The sequence below is a fragment of the Vulpes vulpes genome, chromosome 1 (assembly GCF_048418805.1).
Source record: "Vulpes vulpes isolate BD-2025 chromosome 1, VulVul3, whole genome shotgun sequence".
NCBI lineage: Eukaryota > Metazoa > Chordata > Mammalia > Carnivora > Canidae > Vulpes > Vulpes vulpes.
In genome coordinates, this window is record NC_132780.1 from 14,054,182 (window position 1) to 14,074,792 (window position 20,611).

A 20,611-nucleotide genomic window follows, 5' to 3' on the forward strand; every position below is an offset into this window, starting at 1 on the left:
GTCTTTTGCTCTCACACTCAGCAGGTTTAAGATTTGTTTGGAGAGGTCCAAATAGTGACTGGATGAGGAACCCCTTTCTAGGCAGTTCTGGGATCTTCTTTTTTTAATTCTGGGATCTTCTTAGTCTCCTTCTTTCAGTGTTTTTGGCAGGTACCCACAATGCCTGCAGCTTGTAGCACTAACGATGATGGCTATATTGAGTTTATTGAGCAGCTGTTATATCCCAGGCATCGTGATGGTTGTCTTATATACATGGTCTCTCTTCACAACAGGAAAAGTTCAGTCAACGCTCAGAGAAGTTAAGGGACTCATCCAAGGTTATACAGCTAATAACAATGGTACCATGTATGAGGATTTTCTGTGCTTTATCTATACAGCCACTGTTCTTTTTTTGGGGGGGCGGGGGGGGGGGAGAGAGAGCGCGCGCACCAGCAGGGGGAGGGGCAAAGGTAGAGGGAGAACTAGAGTTCCCTCTGAGCAGGAAGTCTGATGCAGGGCTCAATCCCAGGACCCCAAGATCATGACCTGAACTGAAGTCAGACACTTAGCTGACTGAGCCACCCATGCGCCCCCTGTGCCAACACATTTAACTGTCAAAATAATTCCTTGAAGTGTCTATTATCATTTTTATTATTATTTTAATTGTTATTATTTTCCCATTAGTTAAATGAAGACACTAATTCTCAGATATAATCACTTGCCCAAAGTTTTAGTATATAGCCAACCAAGATCTCACTCAGGTCTTACCACACTGCTACCTTGTTTTCTTTTCACCAGTAAATCAGAGTCCCTTCCTTTCCTGCTCCCTACTTCCTTTACTTGTGTCTGGCAACTTTATTTAGACTCTACCAAAGCCCAGCTAGGTTCAGCCCAGCGGGGGGCCTTGAACCACCTGCCAAGCTGCCAGCCAAAGAGAGGCAGCAGTTAGCAAGTTTGCGTTGTGTGGGCAGGGGTCCCTATCTCCTGCTAACAGCCAGTCACGTGTCTCTTGGTGGAGGAAGAAGATTGTGTGAGAAGCAAGTATTGTCTGCTCTGTGCTTCATGGCAGGAGGAGGAGGTGGGCCATGCGGGGCCACCAAGCATGCTTGGTGCTGGGTGCCAGGCTGTGAGTGTGCAGCTTGGTCAACTCATTTGGGCATCTTGAGTGGAGAATGGCTTGCCTGTGCATTGCAGGCCTCACTTCCCGAGAAGGAAAAAGCTGTAGCCTAACTAGCTGCTGGCTGGTTTTCTCTCCACAGTGTTTTCTTTCCCTGCCCACCCTATACAGAAACTGCTCTCCCTTGTCCAGGACCTCCTATGCTCAGGCACTTCCGCTCTATTGCCCTTTAAGTAAGAGGTGTTTGGTGGTCTCGTGGAGTGTCTGTGGATAGATAGGGGGAGATAAGGCTTGAGATAGAATTGAGATGCTGGCAGGGAAATAAGCTGCCGTCTGGCAGCCGAGCTACCCTCACAAATTGCCCACTGCCAGCTCTGAGCAGGGTGTGCCCACTTCAGTTGAGAAAGCTGTGCACAAGTCTTCATTCCCCTTATCTGTCAGTGATATCGGACACTGTCCATTATGTTAGGTTATTTATTCTCTTTCAGAGAGCTTTATTGCTTTTCTGATTATGAAAGAACAGATGCCTGTTTCCAGAAAGTGTTAAAAGGAAGAAAAAAGGATAACCCATAGTCACACCATGGAAAAGTGGCCACTGCTAATGTTTTCAGGATTTCACTTCACAAACTTCTCTACTTATTATTTATTCATATTTTTTCTCTTTTTAAATATCAACAAAATCATACTTAATATATGATAGCCTTATTTTTTCATCAGATCATGGGCCTGTTTGCAACAAAAATACAAATCCATAGTCTCACTTGTGCTTCATGTTTCATTGTTTGATAGGTGGTAATTTATTTAACCATTACCTTGGTGGGTATATAAGTTGTTGATACTTTGTCACTGTTATAAACATTTATGATGAACATTCATAATTTGTGTATGTAATATAACCTACTGTTTTTTTTTTTTTAAGATTTTATTTATTTATTTATTTATGAGAGACACAGAGAGGCAGAGACATAGGCAGAGGGAGAAGCAGGGTCCCTGTGGGGAGCCTGATGCTGGACTCCATCCCAGGACCCCAGGATCATGACCTGAGCCAAAGGCAGATGCTCAACCACCGAGCCACCCAGGCATCCCATAATTTACTGTTTAAAAGGTTTTATTTATTTTTTTATTTTTTAAAGATAGATAGATAGATAGATAGATAGATAGATTTATTTATTTATTTATTTATTTATTTATTTATTTATTTATGAGAGAGAGGGAGAGAGAGAGAGAGGGTCGGAGGGACAGAGGGGCAGAGACACAGGCAGAGGGAGAAGCAGGCTCCATGCCGGAAGCCCGACGTGGGACTCGATCCCAGGACTCCAAGATCACGCCCTGGGCCAAAGGCAGGCGCCAAGCCACTAAGCCACCCAGGGATCCCCAGGTTTTATTTTTTTAATTTGATAAAATATACACAATATAAACCTTTTTTTAAAAAATTTTTTGAGTAATCTCTACACCCAGTGTGGGGCTCGAATTTACAGCCTTGAAATTAAAAGTCTCATCTTTTTTTTAAGATTTTATTTATATATTCATGAGAGAGAGAGAGAGAGAGAGAGAAGCAGAGGGAGAAGCAGGCTCCTTGAAGGGAGCCCCATGTGGGACTCGATCCTGGGACCCCAGGACCATGCCCTGAGCTGAAGGCAGACTCTCAACCACTGAGCCACCCAGGCATCCAAAGATTATTTTAAAATAAAATCTTTAGGGGCACCTGGGTGGCTTAGTGATTGAGTGTCTGCCTTTGGCTCAGGTTGTGATCCCAGGGTCCTAGAATCTAGTCCTGCCTGCATCAGGCTCTCCCTGCAGGGAGCCTGCTTCTCCCTCTGCCTATGTCTCTTCCTATGTGTCTCTCATGAATAAATAAATGAAATCTTTTTTTTTTTTTTTAATGTACAAGGATACCTGGGTGGCCGAGTGGTTGAGCATCTGCCTTTGACTCAGGGCGTGATCCTGGGGTCCGGGCTCCTTGCAAGAAGCCTGCTTCTCCCTCTGTGTGTGTCTCTGCCTCTCTCTCTGTATCTCATGAATGGGTAAAATCTTAAAAAAAAAAAAAAAAAAAAAGTACAATTCATCGACATTAAGTTTATTCACAGTGTTGTACAGCCATTACTACTGTATATTTCCAGAAGTTTTTCAGCATCCTAAACTGAGAAAATCTTTGCCCATTGAACACTAACTATTCTGCCTTCCCCCAGACTCTGGTAACCTCTATTCTGCTTTCTGTGTCTATGAATTTAGTTATTCTAGCTATTTCATGTAAGCAGAGTCCTACCATATTTGTCCTTTTGTGAAGTTGCTGGTTTTTAAATTACAGAAGTTGTATGCATGCTATCGAAAAATCTGATAGTACAGAATAAATTCAAAGATGAAAATGAAAATCAGGGATTCCCCGGGTGGCTCAGCGGTTTGGCGCCTGCCTTCGGCCCAGGGCATGATCCTGGAGTCCTGGGATCGAGCCCCACGTCGGGCTCCCTGCATGGAGCCTGCTTCTCCCTGTGCCTATCTCTCTCTCTCTCATAAATAAATAAAATATTACAAAAAAAAGAAAGAAAATGAAAATCACTCATAATTCCATTACCCAGAGAAAACCACTGACCCTTTGGTATTTTGTCTTACACATGTTCTGTCTTAGCAAATGTGAAATCAACAAAGTCCTTTGTAGATTTTTTTAAAAGACCCGTATAATCATTCACAAGGGTGGTGGGAAAAGGTGCAGTCTTTTTAGGAAGCAATTTGGAAATATGTATCAGGAGTCATTACAATCAGTGTTCTTTCTTTGGCCCAGTCATTCTCCTTAATAATGAGAATATGCCCTGAAGAAATAATGTGAGAAGTATTTATTACAAAAGATATTCATGGGGCACCCGGGTGGCTCAGTCAGTTAAGCATCCAATTCTTAGTCTCAACTCAGGCCTTGATCCCAGGGTCATGACTTTGAGCCCTGCAATGGGCTCCATACTAGCATGGAGCTAAATAAATAAGATATTCATTATCATACTTAAAGAGAAATTGGAAACACATTAAAGAGTTAATGACAAAGGACAATGCAGTGTTATAGCACAGGTTGAAAATAACGTTTATTATGAAAAGTGTCAAGCATACATAAAAATAAAAACATAAAGTAGTAAATATAAATATATACCACTCAGATTCAATTGTTAATATTTTGCTTTTTGTTTTCGGGGGAGGGGCATACTGAAGACATGATGCTTAAAGATGCATCCAGGTTTATCAGTTGGGTTTGATTCTGTGTCTCTTTTAATGTAGGGGTTGGCAAACTATGGCTTGCCACCTGTTTTTGTAAATAAAGTTTTATTCCACATCTACTCATTTACGTATTATCTGTGTCAGCTTTTGTAGTTTTTACTGTAGAGTAAAAGCTGTACTACAAAAGCTCTAGAGTCTACTCTATAACAGCAGACTTAAAGAGTTTAATCAGGGACCATATGGTGCATAAAGGCCAAAAAAATTTACTGTCAATTACTGTATAGAGAATGCTTTCCAACTCCTGATCTAGAATAGTTTATCACTTTCCTCCCCCCCCCCCCCCCCCCCCCGCCTCTCCCCTCTTCCCTCCCTCCCTCCCTCCCTCCCTCCCTCCCTTCCTTCCTTCCTTCCTTCCTTCCTTCCTTCCTTCCTTCCTTCCTTCCTTCCTTCCTTCCTTGGAAGAATCCAGGCCAGTTAAATTGTAGCATGTCCCATATTCTAGATTCATCTGATTGTTTCTTCAGTTGGTGCTTGTTTTGTCTTGTATAATTTTTATAATTTAGACTTGTTTCTTCAGTGGTATTTATTTAAATTTTTTTGGTCAGTGGTATTTAAAAAAAGTTTCATGTGTATATAGGGGTACCTGACTGGCTCAGTTGGAGGAGCATGTGACTGTGACTCTTCATCTTGGGGTTGTGAGTTTGAGCCCCACGTTGGATGTAGAGATGATATACATACATACATACATAGATACATACATACATACATATGAGATGAAATAAACTTATTAAAAATAATAATAAAATATTTTTAAAAATTTATATACAGTAAAATTTATTCTTTTTTGTTCTGGGGATCCCTGGGTGGCGCAGCGGCTCGGCGCCTGCCTTTGGCCCAGGGCGCGATCCTGGAGACCCAGGATCGAGTCCCACGTCGGGCTCCCGGTGCATGGAGCCTGCTTCTCCCTCTGCCTGTGTCTCTGCCTCTCTCTCTCTCTCTGTGACTATCATAAATAAATAATAATTTAAAAAAAATTTCTTTTTTGTTCTGTGAGTTGTATGTATTTTTTTTTTAATTGGGTTATTTCTCTTATTGAATTTTAAGAATTCTTTTAAAAACGTTATTTAAATTTTGTTAACATATAGTTCAATATTAGTTTCTGGAGTAGAATTCAGTGATTCATCATTTAGATACAACACGCAGCGCTCATCACAAGTGCCCTCTTTAATCCCCATAACCCATCTAGCCCATCCCCCCCCACCTCCTTCCATCAACTCTGTTTATTCTGTCTTTAGGAGTCACTTATGGCTTATCTCCCTTTCTGCTTTTTTTCTTTTCTTCCTTTCCATATGTTCATCTGTTTTCTTTCTTAAATTCCACATGTGAGTGAGATCATATTTGTCTTTCTCTGGCTGACTTCACTTAGAATACACTCTGGCTCTATCCATGTCATTGCAAATGGCAAAATTTCATTCTTTTTGATGGGTGAATAATATTCGTGTGTGTGTGTGTGTGTGTACATAAACACTCCACATCTTCTTTATCATCAGTTGATGGACGTTTGGGCTCTCTCTTTAGTTTGGCTATTGTTGATAATACTGCTATAACACCGGGGTGCATGTGCCCCTTCAAATCTGCATTTTTGTATCCTTTGGGTAAATACTTAGTAGTGCAATTGTTGTATCTTAGGGTAGTTCTATGTTTATCTTTTTTGAGGAACCTCCAAAATGTTCTCCAGAGCAGTTTTACCAGTTTACATTCCCACCAACAGGACAAGAGGGTTCCCTTTTCTTTTTCTTTTTCTTTTTCTTTCTTTTTTTTTTTTTTTTTTTTATGATAGTCACAGAGAGAGAGAGAGAGGCAGAGACATAGGCAGAGGGAGAAGTAGGCTCCATGCACTGGGAGCCCGACGTGGGATTCGATCCCGGGTCTCCAGGATCGCGCCCTGGGCCAAAGGCAGGCACCAAACCACTCTGCCACCCAGGGATCCCAGGGTTCCCTTTTCTTCACAACCTCACCAAGACCTATTGTTTCTTCTGTTATTAATTTTAGCCATTCTTAGAATGTCTGGTGGCTCAGTGGTTGAGTATCCGCCTTCAGCTCAGGGTGTGATCCCGAAGTCCTGGGATTGAGTTCCACATCGGGCTCCCTGCATGGAGCCTGCTTTTCCCTCTGCCTATGTCTCTGCCTCTCTCTCTCTCTCTCTCTCTCTCTCTCTCTCTCTCTGTGTCTTTCATGAATAAAAAATAAATAAAATCTTTTTTTTTTTTAATGATAAATAAAATCTTAAAAAAAAACTTTTTTAGCCATTCTGAGAGGTGTGAGGTGGTAACTCATCATGGTTTTTTTTTTTTTTCTTTTTTTTTCATCATGGTTTTGATTTGTATTTCCCTGATGATAAATGATGTTGACCATCTTTTCATGTGTCTGTTAGCCATCTGGATGTCTTCTCTGGAAAAGTGTCTATTCATGTCTGCTGCCCATTTTGTAACTGGATTCTTTGTTTTTGGGGTGTTGAGTTTGGTAAGTTCTTTATAGGTTTTGGGTACTAACCCTTTATCACATGATGTCGTTTGCAAATATCTTATCCTATTCCATAAGCTGCCTTTTGGTTTTGTTGATTCCTTCACTCTACAGAAGCTTTTTATCTTTTTTTTTTTTTTTTAAGATTTTATTTATTTATTCATGAGAGAGGTTTCTGCCTGTGTTCTCCTCTAGGATCTTGATGATTTCCTGTCTCACATTTAGGTCTTTCATCCATTTTGAATTTAGTTTTGAATATGGTATAAGAAAGTGGTCCAGGGATCCCTGGGTGGCGCAGCGGTTTAGTGCCTGCCTTTGGCCCAGGGCGTGATCCTGGAGACCCATCGAATCCCACGTTGGGCTCCCGGTGCATGGAGCCTGCTTCTCCCTCTCCCTGTGTCTCTGCCTCTCTCTCTCTCTCCCTCTCTCTGTGACTATCATAAGTAAATTAAAAAAAAAAAAGAAAGTGGTCCAGGGGCATCTGGGTAGCTCTGTGTCCATTAAGTGTCTAACTTTGGGTCGGGTCATGATCCTGGGGTCCTGGGATCAAGCCCCGCATCTAGCTCCAACTCAGTAGGAAACTCGCTTCTCCCTCCCCTGTTCCCGTTCCCCTTGCTTGTGCTTGCTCTGTCTCACACTCTCAAATAAATCTTAAAAAAAAAAAAAAAAAAAAAAAAAAAAAAAAAGATTAGTTGACTATGTAGTTGTGGGTTGTTTTTGTTTTTAAAGTTCCATGAACTTGGAGTGCCTGTCTGGCTCCATCAGTAGAGCATGCAATTCTTGATCTCAGTTGTTAGTTCAACCCTGCATTAGGCATAGAGATTACAGAAAAGAAAGAAAGAGAGAGAGAGATAGGAAGGAAAGGTAGGTAGGTAGGTAGGTAGGTAGATAGATAGATAGATAGATAGATAGATAGATAGATAGATAGATATTCATTTATTCATTCTTGGGGTACCCCAGTAGCTCAGTTAAAGCATTCGACTCTTGATTTTTGACTCCTGTCATGATCTCAGGGTTGTGAGATCAAGCTGCCTTGGGTTCCACACTGGATTTGGAGCCTTAAGATTCTTTTTCCCTCTCCCTTTCCAAAAACAAAAGAAAGAAAAGTTTCATTGCCCTAAAAATTCCCTTGTAGTGCTTAATAACAAGGCAGCTCTTTTTTCTCTGTAGCCACTGATCTGTTCTCTATTCCTATAGTTCTGTCTTTCCAATGATGTTATACATTCAGCATGTGTAGCCTTTTGAGTCTGGCTTCTTTCACTTAGTTTAATTCACTTGAAATTCATCCATGTTATATGAATGGATAGCTCATTTCTCCTTACTGCTGAGCAGTAGTGTACTGTATGGATACACCAGTTTGTTCACCAGATGAAGGACATTTGGGTTGTTCCCGGTTTTGGGCAATTAAAGACTAAAGCCACTATAAACATTCACGTGTTTTTGTGTGAGCATAAGTTTTTATTTCTCTTGGGTGTGTATACCTAAGAGTGGAATTGATGAATCATATGGTAATTTTATGTTTAACATTTTGAGGAACTGCCAGACTGTCTTCCATAGCAGCCACACCACCTTGCCACTCCACCAACACTTTTGTGTGGATTCCAGTTTCTCCACATCCTTACCAACAAGTGTTATTGTCTGTTAATTTAGCCTTAGTGGGTAATAAGTTGTATTTCACTATAGCTTTGATTTGCATTCTTAATAACTAATGATGTAGAACATCTCTTCATGTGCTTGATGGCCATTTGTATATGTTTTAAGCAAAATGCTATTCAAATCATTTGTGCATTTTTAATTTTTTTTTTCATTTTTTTCTTTTTTCTTTTTTAGAGGTTTTATTTATTTATTCATAACACAGAGAGGGAGAGAGAGAGGCAGAGACACAGGCAGAGGGAGAAGCAGGCTCCATGCAGGGAGCCCAATGTGGGACTTGATCCCAGATCCCCGGGATCAGGCCCTGGGCTGAAGGTGGTACTAAACTGTTGAGCCACCCGGACTGCCCTGTTTTTCTTTTTTATTGTTAGTCATAAAGAGTTCTCTATAGAGAGGCATCTAGATAGCTCAGTCGGTTAGGCATCTGCCTTCACCTTGGGTCATGATCTTGGGGTCCTAAGATCGAGTCCCACATCAGGTTTCCTGCTCATGTGCGCGCTCACGCTCTCTCACTCTCTCTCTCTCTCAAATAAATAATCTTTAAAAAAAAAGTTTTTTTTTTTAAAGATTTTATTTATTTATTCATGAGAGAGACACAGAGAGAGAGGCAGAGATACAGGCAAGGGAGAAGCAGGCTCCATGCAGGGATCCTAACGCGGGACTTGATCCTGGGACTCCAGGACCACGTCCCAGGCCGAAGGCAGGTGCCAAACCGCTGAGCCATCCAGGGATCCCCCCAGAAAAGAGTTCTTTATAGAATCTGGATATACAGATTATTCATCAGATACATGATTCACAAAATTTTAAATCTATTCTGTGGATTGTCTTTTCACTCTCTGAAATGAAAAGTATTCTTTGAAGTTACAAGTTTTTAATTTTTATGAAATAGCAATTTATCTTTTTTTTTCTTTTTTCATGTTGCTTTTCCTAGGATAACATTTAAGAAACCATTGCCTAATCCAAGGTCATGAAGATTTATTGCTGTTTTGTAGTTTTAGCTATTATATTTAGATCTGTGAGCCTTTTTTTTTTTCTTTTAAGATTTTATTTATTCATGAGAGACACAGAGAAAGAGGCAGAGACACAGGCAGAGGGAGAAGCAGGCTACATGCAGGGAGCCCGATGTAGGACTCGATCCTGGGTCTCCAGGATCAGGGCCTGGGCTGAAGGTGGCGCTAAACCGCTGAGGGCCCCTCCCTCCCCCAGCTGCCCTGTGAACCATCTTTTTTTATTATTATTATTATTTTATTTTATTTCATTTTATTTCTTATTTATTTATTTGTTTGTTTATTTATTTATGAATGATAGAGAGAGAGAGAGAGAGAGAGAGGCAGAGACACAGGCAGAGGGAGAAGCAGGCTCCATGCACCGGGAGGCCGATGTGGGACTCGATCCCAGGTCTCCAGGATCGCGCCCTGGGCCAAAGGCAGGCACCAAACCGTTGTGCCACCCAGGGATCCCTATTAACCATTTTTGAATCAGCTTTTGTGCATGGTGTGAGGTAGGGGTTCAACTTCATTCTTTTGCACGTGGAGACCCACTTGTCCAGTATTGTTTGTTATAGAGATTTTTTTCAGGGGCATCTGGGTGGTTCAGTTGATTAAGCATCTACCTTCAGCTCAGGTAGTGATCCCAGGGTTCTGGGGTTGGGTTCCTTTCTAGAGGAGTCTGCTTCTCCCTCACCCTTTATCCCTCCCCCTGCTGGTGCTCTCTCTCAAATAAATAAATGAAATCATTAAGAAAAATAAAAAGGGGATCCCTCCCTGGGTGGCGCAGCGGTTTGGCGCCTGCCTTTGGCCCAGGGCGCGATCCTGGAGACCTGGGATCGAATCCCACGTCGGGCTCCCGGTGCATGGAGCCTGCTTCTCCCTCTGCCTGTGTCTCTGCCTCTCTCTCTCTGACTATCATAAATACATAAAAATTAAAAAAAGGGGGGGGGGGTCCCTGGGTGGCGCAGTGGTTTGGCGCCTGCCTTTGGCCCAGGGCGCGATCCTGGATACCCGGGATCGAATCCCACGTCGGGCCCCCGGTGCATGGAGCCTGCTTCTCCCTCTGCCTGTGTCTCTGCCTCTCTCTGTCTCTCTCTGTGACTATCATAAATAAGTAAAAATTTTTAAAAAAAGATTTTTTTTCTTGGGATTCCTGGATGGCTCAGCAGTTGAGCATCTGCCTTCGGCTAAGGGCATGATCCTGGAGTCCCAGGATTGAGTCCTACATTGGGCTCCCTGCAGGGAGCCTGCTTCTCTCTCTGCCTATGTCTCTGCCTCTCTGCCCCTCTCTCTCTCTTTCTGTCTCTCATGAATAAATAAATAAAATCTTTAGAAAAAAAAAAAACTTTCTTCATCGAATGGTCTTGTCACCCTTGTCAAAGATCAGTTGACCAGGGCAGCCCAGTGCAGTGGCTCAGCGGTTTAGCGCCGCCTTCAGCCCAGGACGTGATCCTGGAGACCCAGGATTGAGTCCCACATCGGGCTCCCTGCATGAAGCCTGCTTCTCCCTCTGCCTGTGTCTCTGCCTCTCTCTCTCTGTGTCTCTCATGAATAAATAAACAAAATCTTTAAACACACACACATACAGACACAAATCAGTTGACCATATAGGTATTTATTTCTGGATTCTTACTTCTATTTCACTGATCTATATGTCTGTCAATATAGATACCAGTACCACAGTATTTTGAGTACTGTTGTTTTGTAGTAGTAGTAATAAGTTGTGAAATTGAGACATGTGAGTTCTTCAACTTTGTTCTTTCTCACAATTCTTTTGACTAGTCTGGGTCTCTTGCATTCCCATACAAATTTTTAGGATGGATTTTCCCATTTCTACAAAAAAGGCAGCTAGTAATTTGATGGGGATTATGCCAAAAATATAGAATAAATTTGGGGAGTATTGCCACCTTAACAGTGTTCAGTGTTCTGATCATGAGTGTGGGATGTTTTTCCATTTATTTACTTCTTTTATTTTATACAAAAATGTTTTGTAGTCTACAGAATGTAAGTTTTACACTATTGTTAAGCTATTCCTAAATATTTTATACTTTTGGGTGGTAATATAAATGGAGGTCTTAATTTCATTTTCAAAATGTTCATTGCTTATTTATAGAAATACAATTCATTTTTGTCTATTAATCTTATATCCTACAGCCTTGCTGATTAAATTTAATAGTTTGAGTAATTTTTCTGTAGATTCCATAGTATTTTCTATATACTCGATCATGTTATCTACTTCTTCCTTTCTAATCTGTCAGTCTCATTCATTTTTCTTTCCTTAATTGTGGTGGCTAGAACCCCTAGTATAATGTCATATAGAAGTGGTGAGAGTAGACGTCCTTGTCTTATCCCCGATCTTAGGAGGAAAGCTTTCAGTCTTTCACCGTTAAGTATGATATCAGCTGTAGACTTTTCATAGATGCCCTTCATCAGGTTGATGAAATTTCCCTCTGTTCTCAGTTTGTTAAGTGTTATTATCATCAAGAGGTGCTGGATTTTGTCACATTTTTTCCCCCTCTGTCTGTTGAGATGATCATGTGTTTATGGTTCCTGTATTCATTTAATACAGCAATACTACATTGACTGATTTTTCAGATACTAAACCAACCTTGCATTTCTGGTTGTAAATCAATCCCACTTAGTCATGGTGTATAATCTTTTATGTATGTTGCTGGTTAGGTTTGTTAGCATTTTGTTGAGATAATATACTTTTTAAAAGAGAAAATAAGAATATTAAATTGTGGGATCCCTGGGTGGCGCAGCGGTTTGGCGCCTGCCTTTGGCCCAGGGCGCGATCCTGGAGACCCGGGATCGTATCCCACGTCAGGCTCCCGGGGCATGGAGCCTGCTTCTCCCTCTGCCTGTGTCTCTGCCTCTCTCTCTCTCTGTGTGTGTGACTATCATAAATAAATAAAAATTAAAAAAAAAAGAATATTAAATTGTATAGTATAATTGCACAGAATACAGGTGTATTTTTTTTTTAAAGGAAAAATATTTCCACGTTTGATTATCTTTGAGTAGTGGGATAATGAGTGACTAGTTTTTCTTTGTTTTCGTTCTCTGTTTGATAGTCTATAAAGGACCTTGATAATCCAGAGGAAAAGTTAACCTCTGTGATTGTACAGATGGAAATGCTGGTCCCACCAGGGTGTGGGGGGATGGGCACCTTCACACAAGGTTGATGGGAGTTGAAATGGTAAAGCTTTTCTTGAGGGCATTTTGAAACAATGTGTCATGATCCAAAAATTCTATATTTAGAAATTTGCCATAAAGAATTGTTGGACACCTATGCCAAGATACTTTTTTGCAATGTTGATCAGCTTAAATATCCATCAGTAGATTACAGAGCAGAGTTAATGACTTTTATATATATATATATATATATATATACGTAATATATATATAATATACGTAAATATTTATATAATATATAATTTATTCATAGTATTTTATTTATTTATAATTTATTATAATTTATATAATATATCTAAATATATTTATATAAAACATGATTTAATTATATGTATTTAGATTTGTGCACTTTTAAAAATCACGAAGGAGGTTTTTTGTTTGTTTGTTTGTTTGTTTAAGATTTTACTTATTTATTCATGAGATACACACAGAGAGAGGGAGGCAGAAACACAGGCAGAGGGAGAAGCAGGCTCCATGCAGGGAGCCCAATGTGAGACTCGATCCCGGGTCTCCAGGATCATGCCCTGGGCTGAAAGTGGCGCTAAACCGCTTAGCCACCCAGGCTGCCCCAAATCAGGAAGGATGTGTATCACACTGGAAAGATTGCTGGTAGTCTCCTGATGGTAGGGTTCCTTAGGGAAGCTTTCCCTTTAACTTCTCTGTGTTCCACTTTGCTCATTTAGAAAATACCTTTGTTTCAGGGCTGGGAACTGACAGAACACACTTCCTCTGGGGAGATGGTGGGAGAGTATTATACTGCCCAGGAGTGGTGATTTGGAGGGACAGGTGACAGTATTAGCTAATATTTGTCCTCTGGTTGCCTCATCCTGGCCCTCAAGGGTTGGTATCTTTGTGAGTAGCAAAGACTTCCTGCCCCCATACTTCAATTTCAGGCCCCAGATTTCCCATGCCTCCTACATGTTAACACAGGCCTTCTCCCTGACATCTGTCTTGGAACAGCAGATAGAACCCACTGCCCATTGTGGGTAAGAAGAGAATTGCGAGAATGTGACCGGGGCACTGAAACATCTGATATTTGTTGGACCTTATTTTTAGGAAGCACAGATATAGTCTTTCCTTTAACTTAAACAAAAAATGTTGTGAAACAATTTCTGCCTGCCTTGCGAGGTTCAGAGGTCTTTCCCAACTAACCTCCTGGAGCAGATTTCATTTTCACACCTAGGTGCCAACATTAGCATTGCTGTCTGAGTTGACTCCTCCTGGTAGATGTTTTCATTCAGGCGAGCCCACTACTGACCCTTGCCAGATATCTACCAGCCTTCCTGTTCCACAGGGCTCCATTTCATTTGTCTTCTCTTCTAGGTACTGCTTCTCTGAGATGGCCCCAGTGTGTGCAGTGGTTGGAGGGATCCTGGCCCAGGAAATTGTGAAGGTAAAGAATCCCTTTGAAGCAGATCGTTGATCCACCGTGGCCTTGTCGGTGTGCCAACCAGAGAGAACCCCTGGCTAACCTTAGAGAGCTGCCTGGTTTCTCGGACTCTATTCATCTTCGTTTTGTGACTTGCCCTTTTCCTTTCTTCACTCTCCTACCTCATCCTATTCTCTCCAGCCTGTTCAGATGAACATACAGCAAATGATCTTTGAGTGTCTACTCTGCGCTAAGCCTAGAACTGGGCATAGTGTCCTTCAGGTACTGTCTGCAGACTGTCCCCTAACTATACTGCTGAGTTATGTGGTGCTTATGGTATTTGCCATGTATCTTCCTTCTCACAGCTCTATGAAATGATATTCTGATGATCTCCATTTAAAGGGAGGACACTGAAGCCCAGATATGGGGCTCCAAAACCTGTGCTCTTCTGCTTCATGTGGTTTTTCTCTGTCCATGACATGGCATTAGAGCTTCCTCTTGTTAATGCACACACCATGGGTATTTATTCAGAAGGGGGCATTCATTCCGTACCAGTGGAGCACGTGTACTATCCCAGGAGCCTCACAAGGCTCTATAGAGGGTGACCTGTGATCCCATTAGGTTTGGTGTCATTGTCCCTCTCAAAAGCGAAATATTTCACCTGGAGTTACGTAACCAATAACTAGCACAGCCCGCCTTTTGATTCTCTTCTGGAACATTCTGGTTGTCAAAACTACAGCATATCCCAGAATACTTTCTTTGGGGCTTTGACATTTGCCCCACAACAATCTTCCTTTTATAGGTTCTTGACTGCTTCAGTAACTTTGTAGTGATGCTTTGTCCTTTTCTTTCATGGAGCAGAGTCATGCCTAGTTAAATTATTTTCTGTGCTCATTTACATGTTGTGTTTGAGCTTAGGAGGACCATTTGGAGATTTAGTTCTTACTACTTTGTCTTGAAGTCCGTAAATTTGCTCTGGAGACATTTGACTCAATTTGACAGTCCTACCATCTTTAAGGCTTTTTTTTTTGCCCTCTCTTCTTTCCTGGCGAGCCCCAGGGAGATAAGGAGAAGAAGAGAGGGATGTGATGGCCACACCTGTTTTGGTGTTCATGCCTTCTGCTTAATTCAGGCTGCTATGAAAATTGTAGCTTATTTTCTTTTTAAGATTTTATTTATTTATTCATAGAGACAGAGAGAGAGAGAGAGAGAGAGGCAGAGACACAGGCAGAGGGAGCAGCAGGCTCCATGCAGGGAGCCGGACTCGGGACTCGATCCCAGGCCTCTAGGATCACACCCCAGGCTGCAGGTGGCGCTAAACCTCTGGGCCAGAGGGGCTGCCCGAAAATTGTAGTTTATATGCCCAATCTGAGTAGTAGTCAATTGTGGCTGCCCAGAAGACTGTTGAGAAGTATTCTGAAGCCACCTATGGACAAACTCAGGAGGAAGGAGCACAATAATTGGAGAACCCTAAGGGAACACACTCCTTTTTGTAGCCTACAGTGACAACAACAGTAACAATATTTATTGAAATGCCCGCCCTATACCATGCAGAGACCATACTCTTCACATGGATGCACTCATCCTATCCTCAAAACAGCCCTATGAAGTAGGACTATTGTGACCACCCCTGATACATAGAGGAGGAGCTGAGGTGCAAAGAAGTGGTAGAGCCAGGATTAGAACCCAGGACTGGTTTCTGAGCCTGTGCCCTTCACCACACAGCCCTCATGCTTCACGTGCTATCTGCATGGAACCGGGAGCACTGTCTTTGTGGTTTTAGCCTCACTTTGTACATCTCACCAAGAAGCTGCTCGCTAGGTTTTTCATATGGGGTGGAGATTAGGGGTCAGGGTGGCTGTCCTTGACCCCATTGTTTGCAGTGGCTTCCCCACATCCCAGTCCTAACCTCTAATGCAGCCCCCTCCTTCCTGCCTGCTGGGGACAGCTGTTGCTCGCATCTTGTTTCTGTTTATCCCAGACAGCCAGAGTACTCTGCATTCTTGGTTGCTGGGTGTGTTTGGAATCTCCCCCTACCCCTATCTTGCTTGGAAAGCACTTTACCTTTAGCCCTGTGTTCACCCCATGGCCTGCCTGGTGTCTTGTCCCCGCCACCCGCCACCCGCCCCCCTTACTTAATACCATTCAGCCTTCAGCCAGCTGGCATCAGGGTCCCACAAATCTGAAGGCTGTAGGACCCCCCCTTCTCTCCTGAGGACCATCTAACCATCCATAACAAGTAAACATTAGGAGTTGGAGGGCAAATGTAAGTCTGTTCCCTGGAATCCTCATTGTTCCTTCCTTCCTTCCATCATTTCAAATACCACATATTCTGTCTATGTCCCCTCTTCTGTCATGCTTCCTTAGGTGTCAATCCTCTGTCTTTTGCCTCCCACTGTCCCCTCTAGGCCTGTCTGCAGTACTAGTGGTGATGGTGTCAGTGGCAGCCATACTGGATTCTATTGTGTCATCTCCTGTAATTGAGTTCTGGGGTGTAGGAGTTCTAATGTAGGGTTGTGGGCCCTTCCTCCTGGCTGAGTGCTTGGGGTCCTCAGAGGGATCTTAGGGATCTCTAGCTCCGTTACTCATGGCAGCTCCCACTTTTTGATAATTTGGTATGTGCCAGATGTATTACAAGCTTGATTGCATCTCATGTTCACTGAAAACTGTAGCAGGCACGTGCTATTGATTTGCCATTTTGTATGTAAGCCCAGAGGAGCATGCCTCTGTCTTAACCATTCCTCAAAATCCTTAGTACCTAGCATGACCTGGCACAGAGTAGATGCTCTATAAGTTTTCCATGGACAGATGGCTGAATAACCACTTGAAGTAGGTATAATCATCCCCATTTTACAGATGAAGAAACAGGTTGAGATTGGCGCTTAATTCAAAAAGTAGTTCAGGCCTCATAAAATGCCCTATGAATGACAGGAGTGGTGCTCCTGGGAACCTTTAAACCTTGCCCAATGGCTTGCTTGGACGGTGTCCTCATATTTAAATGGTAACCCTTTTTGAGGGAAGAACCTCTTAGAAAACTCACTGACACCTATGAATCCTTTCTCCAGTGCACATGTGTACACATGATTCAGCATGTAATTTCAGGAGGTCTAGTCTTACCTTTAAAAGTGCTTCTGTTAACCCCACAAGATAATCACCATTTCCATGGCTAAATAGCACTCCCAGGCTCTCTGGATCCCAGCCCTAACCTGTCATGCAGAAGAAGGCAGGCAGCATGTCTCCTCATAGAAGAGCCACTTCTGTGTCAGCGTATGTCCCGCAGGTGATGAGGGCCACCACCTTTCTCCGTCCAGTAGTACTAAATAATTATTACTGCTGTTTGCCAGCAGTGCTTCTCCGTGTGGAGCGTTTCACATGGTTGAAGAACATCCCTGCCTCTTTTTTTTTTTTTTTTTTTTAATTTTATTTATTTATTCATGAGAGACACAGAGAGAGAGAGAGAGAGAGAGAGAGGCAGAGACACAGACAGAGGGAGAAGCAGGCTCCATACAGGGAGCTCGACATGGGACTTGATCCCGGGTCTCCAGGATCATGCCCTGGGCCGAAGGTGGTGCTAAACCGCTGAGCCACCCCGGGCTACCCACATCAACTCTTTTAAAGCCTAGGATAGCACATATGCTACTTTCATTTATGTGGGGAAGTGGAGTTCAGAGAGGCTAAGTGACCTGTCCAGAGACACAAAGGTGATCAGGGACAGCTCAGAGAGACATGGCAGTCACAGTTGTGTCTCAAACTAGCCACTAACTCCTGAGGAGCAAATTTAACCTCTTTTGAGAAGCACTGCTAAGTTTTAGAAGATCTGGGTTTTTTCTTTTTTTTTATTCTCCATATTAGCCCTTTGAAAGCATCTGAGCTGAACCCTCATCTTGTTTTTCTTCCCAGGCCCTGTCTCAAAGGGACCCTCCTCACAACAACTTCTTCTTTTTTGATGGCATGAAGGGGAATGGGATTGTGGAATGCCTCGGCCCCAAGTGAACCTAAGACTTGGCAGCCCTGGAGATGCTGACCTGCAGCCTGCCCACATGTGTGCCCTGTCCCCTTCCCCAAGAAGGCAACTCCAGACAGGGGAAAAGTGAAGCCATTGGACCAAGTACAAACCATTTTCTGTGAGCACTGAGCTTGTACAGATGTTTGACTTCCATGCACCAACAGCTGCTCAGCAAAGGGTGTAGGGACTGGCTGTTGCAGCACTGTGGAGGGCTGTTTGCCAGCCATCACCTGAATGCCCCCACTGATGCATCCCTCTGTCCTGGTGCTGCCACGGCATCGCCAGCCCTCTGGGGCCCTGCAGAAGACACCTGCCAGGAACCAGCACGCCTCGTTATGTAGGATCCTCTTGCCACCTTCTTGGAGTTACTCCCTGCCCGCTGTCATACAGAGAAAAGCAGGACTCCAGGTGGAGAATAAGGCTGGGCCTGATGAAACACTAGTGGAGCAACAGTTCCAAATGCAGACAGGTGCCCTAGAGAGGAAAAGACGTGGCAGGCGGGATGTATTTCCTCCAGAGTTTGAGACCCTGAAAAACAACAGGTGGCATCTGGTGTGCTGTTCTTGAGTTTTAGTTCAGGATTAGTTGGGTTTCAGCCTGGATTTTGGAAGAGAGGAAATGTTACCAAAGTTCCCTTGGGCTTTAGGGCGAGACCTTGCTAAGTGAACGTGAGTGGGAAAACTTGTTTTAAAAAGGCAGATTCCAGGGTCCCACCCTCTGAGGATTCTGATGTATTGGGGCCCAAGCTGGGACATAGGAGCCTGTCTTCTCAGGGCCCCCCCACACCTGATGTGGCTCAGGCCGTCCTGGAAGTTGCTTTAAAGGGCTGTGCCATTCCTTCTTTACCCGCCTTCCCCGGCCCCAAAATTAAATTGCAGCTGTTTGTGTTTTATATTTTCTATATTTCCTTGGTTCTTGAAAAAGGAATGATAGAAATAAAGTTATTTGCTTTAGGATTTACCTGTTGTTTTTCCACATTACAAACCCCGTCCTCTGACAGGGAGTGATCCTCCCAATGGCCTTTTTTAACCTAAAGAAATATCACTGGATGCTTCAGTATGACTCAGAGATTCCTCCCCTCTTTCACCATTTCTGCCATTGTTTTTCTGGGTAATGCAACAAGAGTTAGAGTGCTCAAATTCTAGAGCACATAAAAGCTTCTGGTTCCAAATGTTCGTTGACCAATTCAATAGTGGCTATTCTCAGTGACAAGAAGTGTATATATATATATATATATATTTTTTTTTTTTTTAATTTATTCATCAGAGACACAGAGAGAGGCAGAGACACAGGCAGAGAGAGAAGCAGGCTCCATGCAAGGAGCCTGATGTGGGACTCGATCCTGGGACCCCACGATCATGTCCTGGGTGAAAGGCAGATACTCCACTGCTGAGCCACCCAGGCGTCCCAACAAAAACTATATTAATGAGAAGTAAAAGACGGGATGCTGATGCTACCTTAAAGTTAAGTGACACTTAAGTAATATGCCTCAAGTCCCACAGCCGGTAGGATCAAAGCTTTTGTTAGTTTGGCATACCAGGTTTATCTTGACTCAATAGTCTGAGCTTGCTCCAGTTTTCATCACCCTCCTTGGATTTTGCCTTGTTGTAAAAGTGTGTGAGGTGTGAGTCTGGCCAGTTTGAACAAATTCACCCCTTTCCTATTTCAGCCCTGCTGTGTTGAGAAAAGAAAACAATTGGTCTCCCCTGGGAGGAGGTACTCCATTCCCTGACCCTCCTGATCAGCTCTCCTCCCTAGCTAGGACTGCATTTCTGGAGGGGCCCCTTTCTGGACCCCATCAGTGTCAAATCAGGGGCACCAAGGTCAGTGTTTTTGTTTTTTTTGTTTTTTTTAAGGTCAGTGTTTTTTATCAATGGATGAATCTCACCCTTTCTTTGAAATTTTAGGCCAATGACACCCTTTTACTTTGCAGTGTGGGGCCTTCGTCACAAGGGGGAGCAGGTGGGTCTGGATGGATAAAAACAAGATTGTCATCCTAGAATCTTCCCTGAAGCTCTTCAAACTTTTCCACCCCTGTACCACTAAATGACAGAAATTGAGTCATCCAGAAAGGACCCTTCGGGAATCTGGGGGTGGAGCTGGAAGCTGCCAGCCCCAGGCAAGCAATGTCTCTATTCTCATTTCTTCAAATTTCATGTTCTCCCACGTTACATGTTAGCATTATCATAAAACTGGTTTTCCTCAAGTCTCCAGAGGAGCACAGTGATCATCCTGTGGTTTCTAATACCTCCAGGAGATAATGTAGCTACTTGGGAAAGAGATCTAATCTGTGAAGGTAACAAATACTTTTGGGATGCTAGAGTTACTAAATGAAAAGAAGTGGGCTGTCTTTGGGGCTGCCAGGTTTCTTCCGCTCCATACCCCACTTCTGTTGTCTGTGGTATGTGTAGTAGCCAAACTGTTAAGTTGAAGCCTCAGAACATTCTAGTGGAACAGGTGCTACAAAAAAAAAAAAAAAAAGCAAAGGTAAAAAATGACAATAAAAAGCTCTCAGTCCCATCGGAAACCTTTATTCTGTGGTTTCCCTTTGCAGCAGAGACCCTTTTTTATCAGTTTCTTGC

General features: G+C 42.9%; 1 protein-coding gene across 3 annotated transcripts in view; it reads left to right on the forward strand.

Annotated features, from left to right (window-relative positions):
• Positions 1–18,985, forward strand: part of SAE1 (SUMO1 activating enzyme subunit 1) — a 78,604-nt gene extending 59,619 nt beyond the window's left edge. For 2 of the 3 annotated variants that reach the window (XM_026014241.2, XM_072755558.1), the window contains exons 8-9: positions 13,978–14,047; positions 17,924–18,985. In XM_026014241.2, the coding sequence (XP_025870026.2) occupies positions 13,978–14,047; positions 17,924–18,016 (163 nt within the window). In that variant the 3' untranslated portion in view covers positions 18,017–18,985. The remainder of the gene's footprint in view (positions 1–13,977; positions 14,048–17,923) is intronic. The other variant, XM_072755555.1, reaches the window with a different exon arrangement.
• Positions 18,986–20,611: the final 1,626 nt, after the last annotated feature.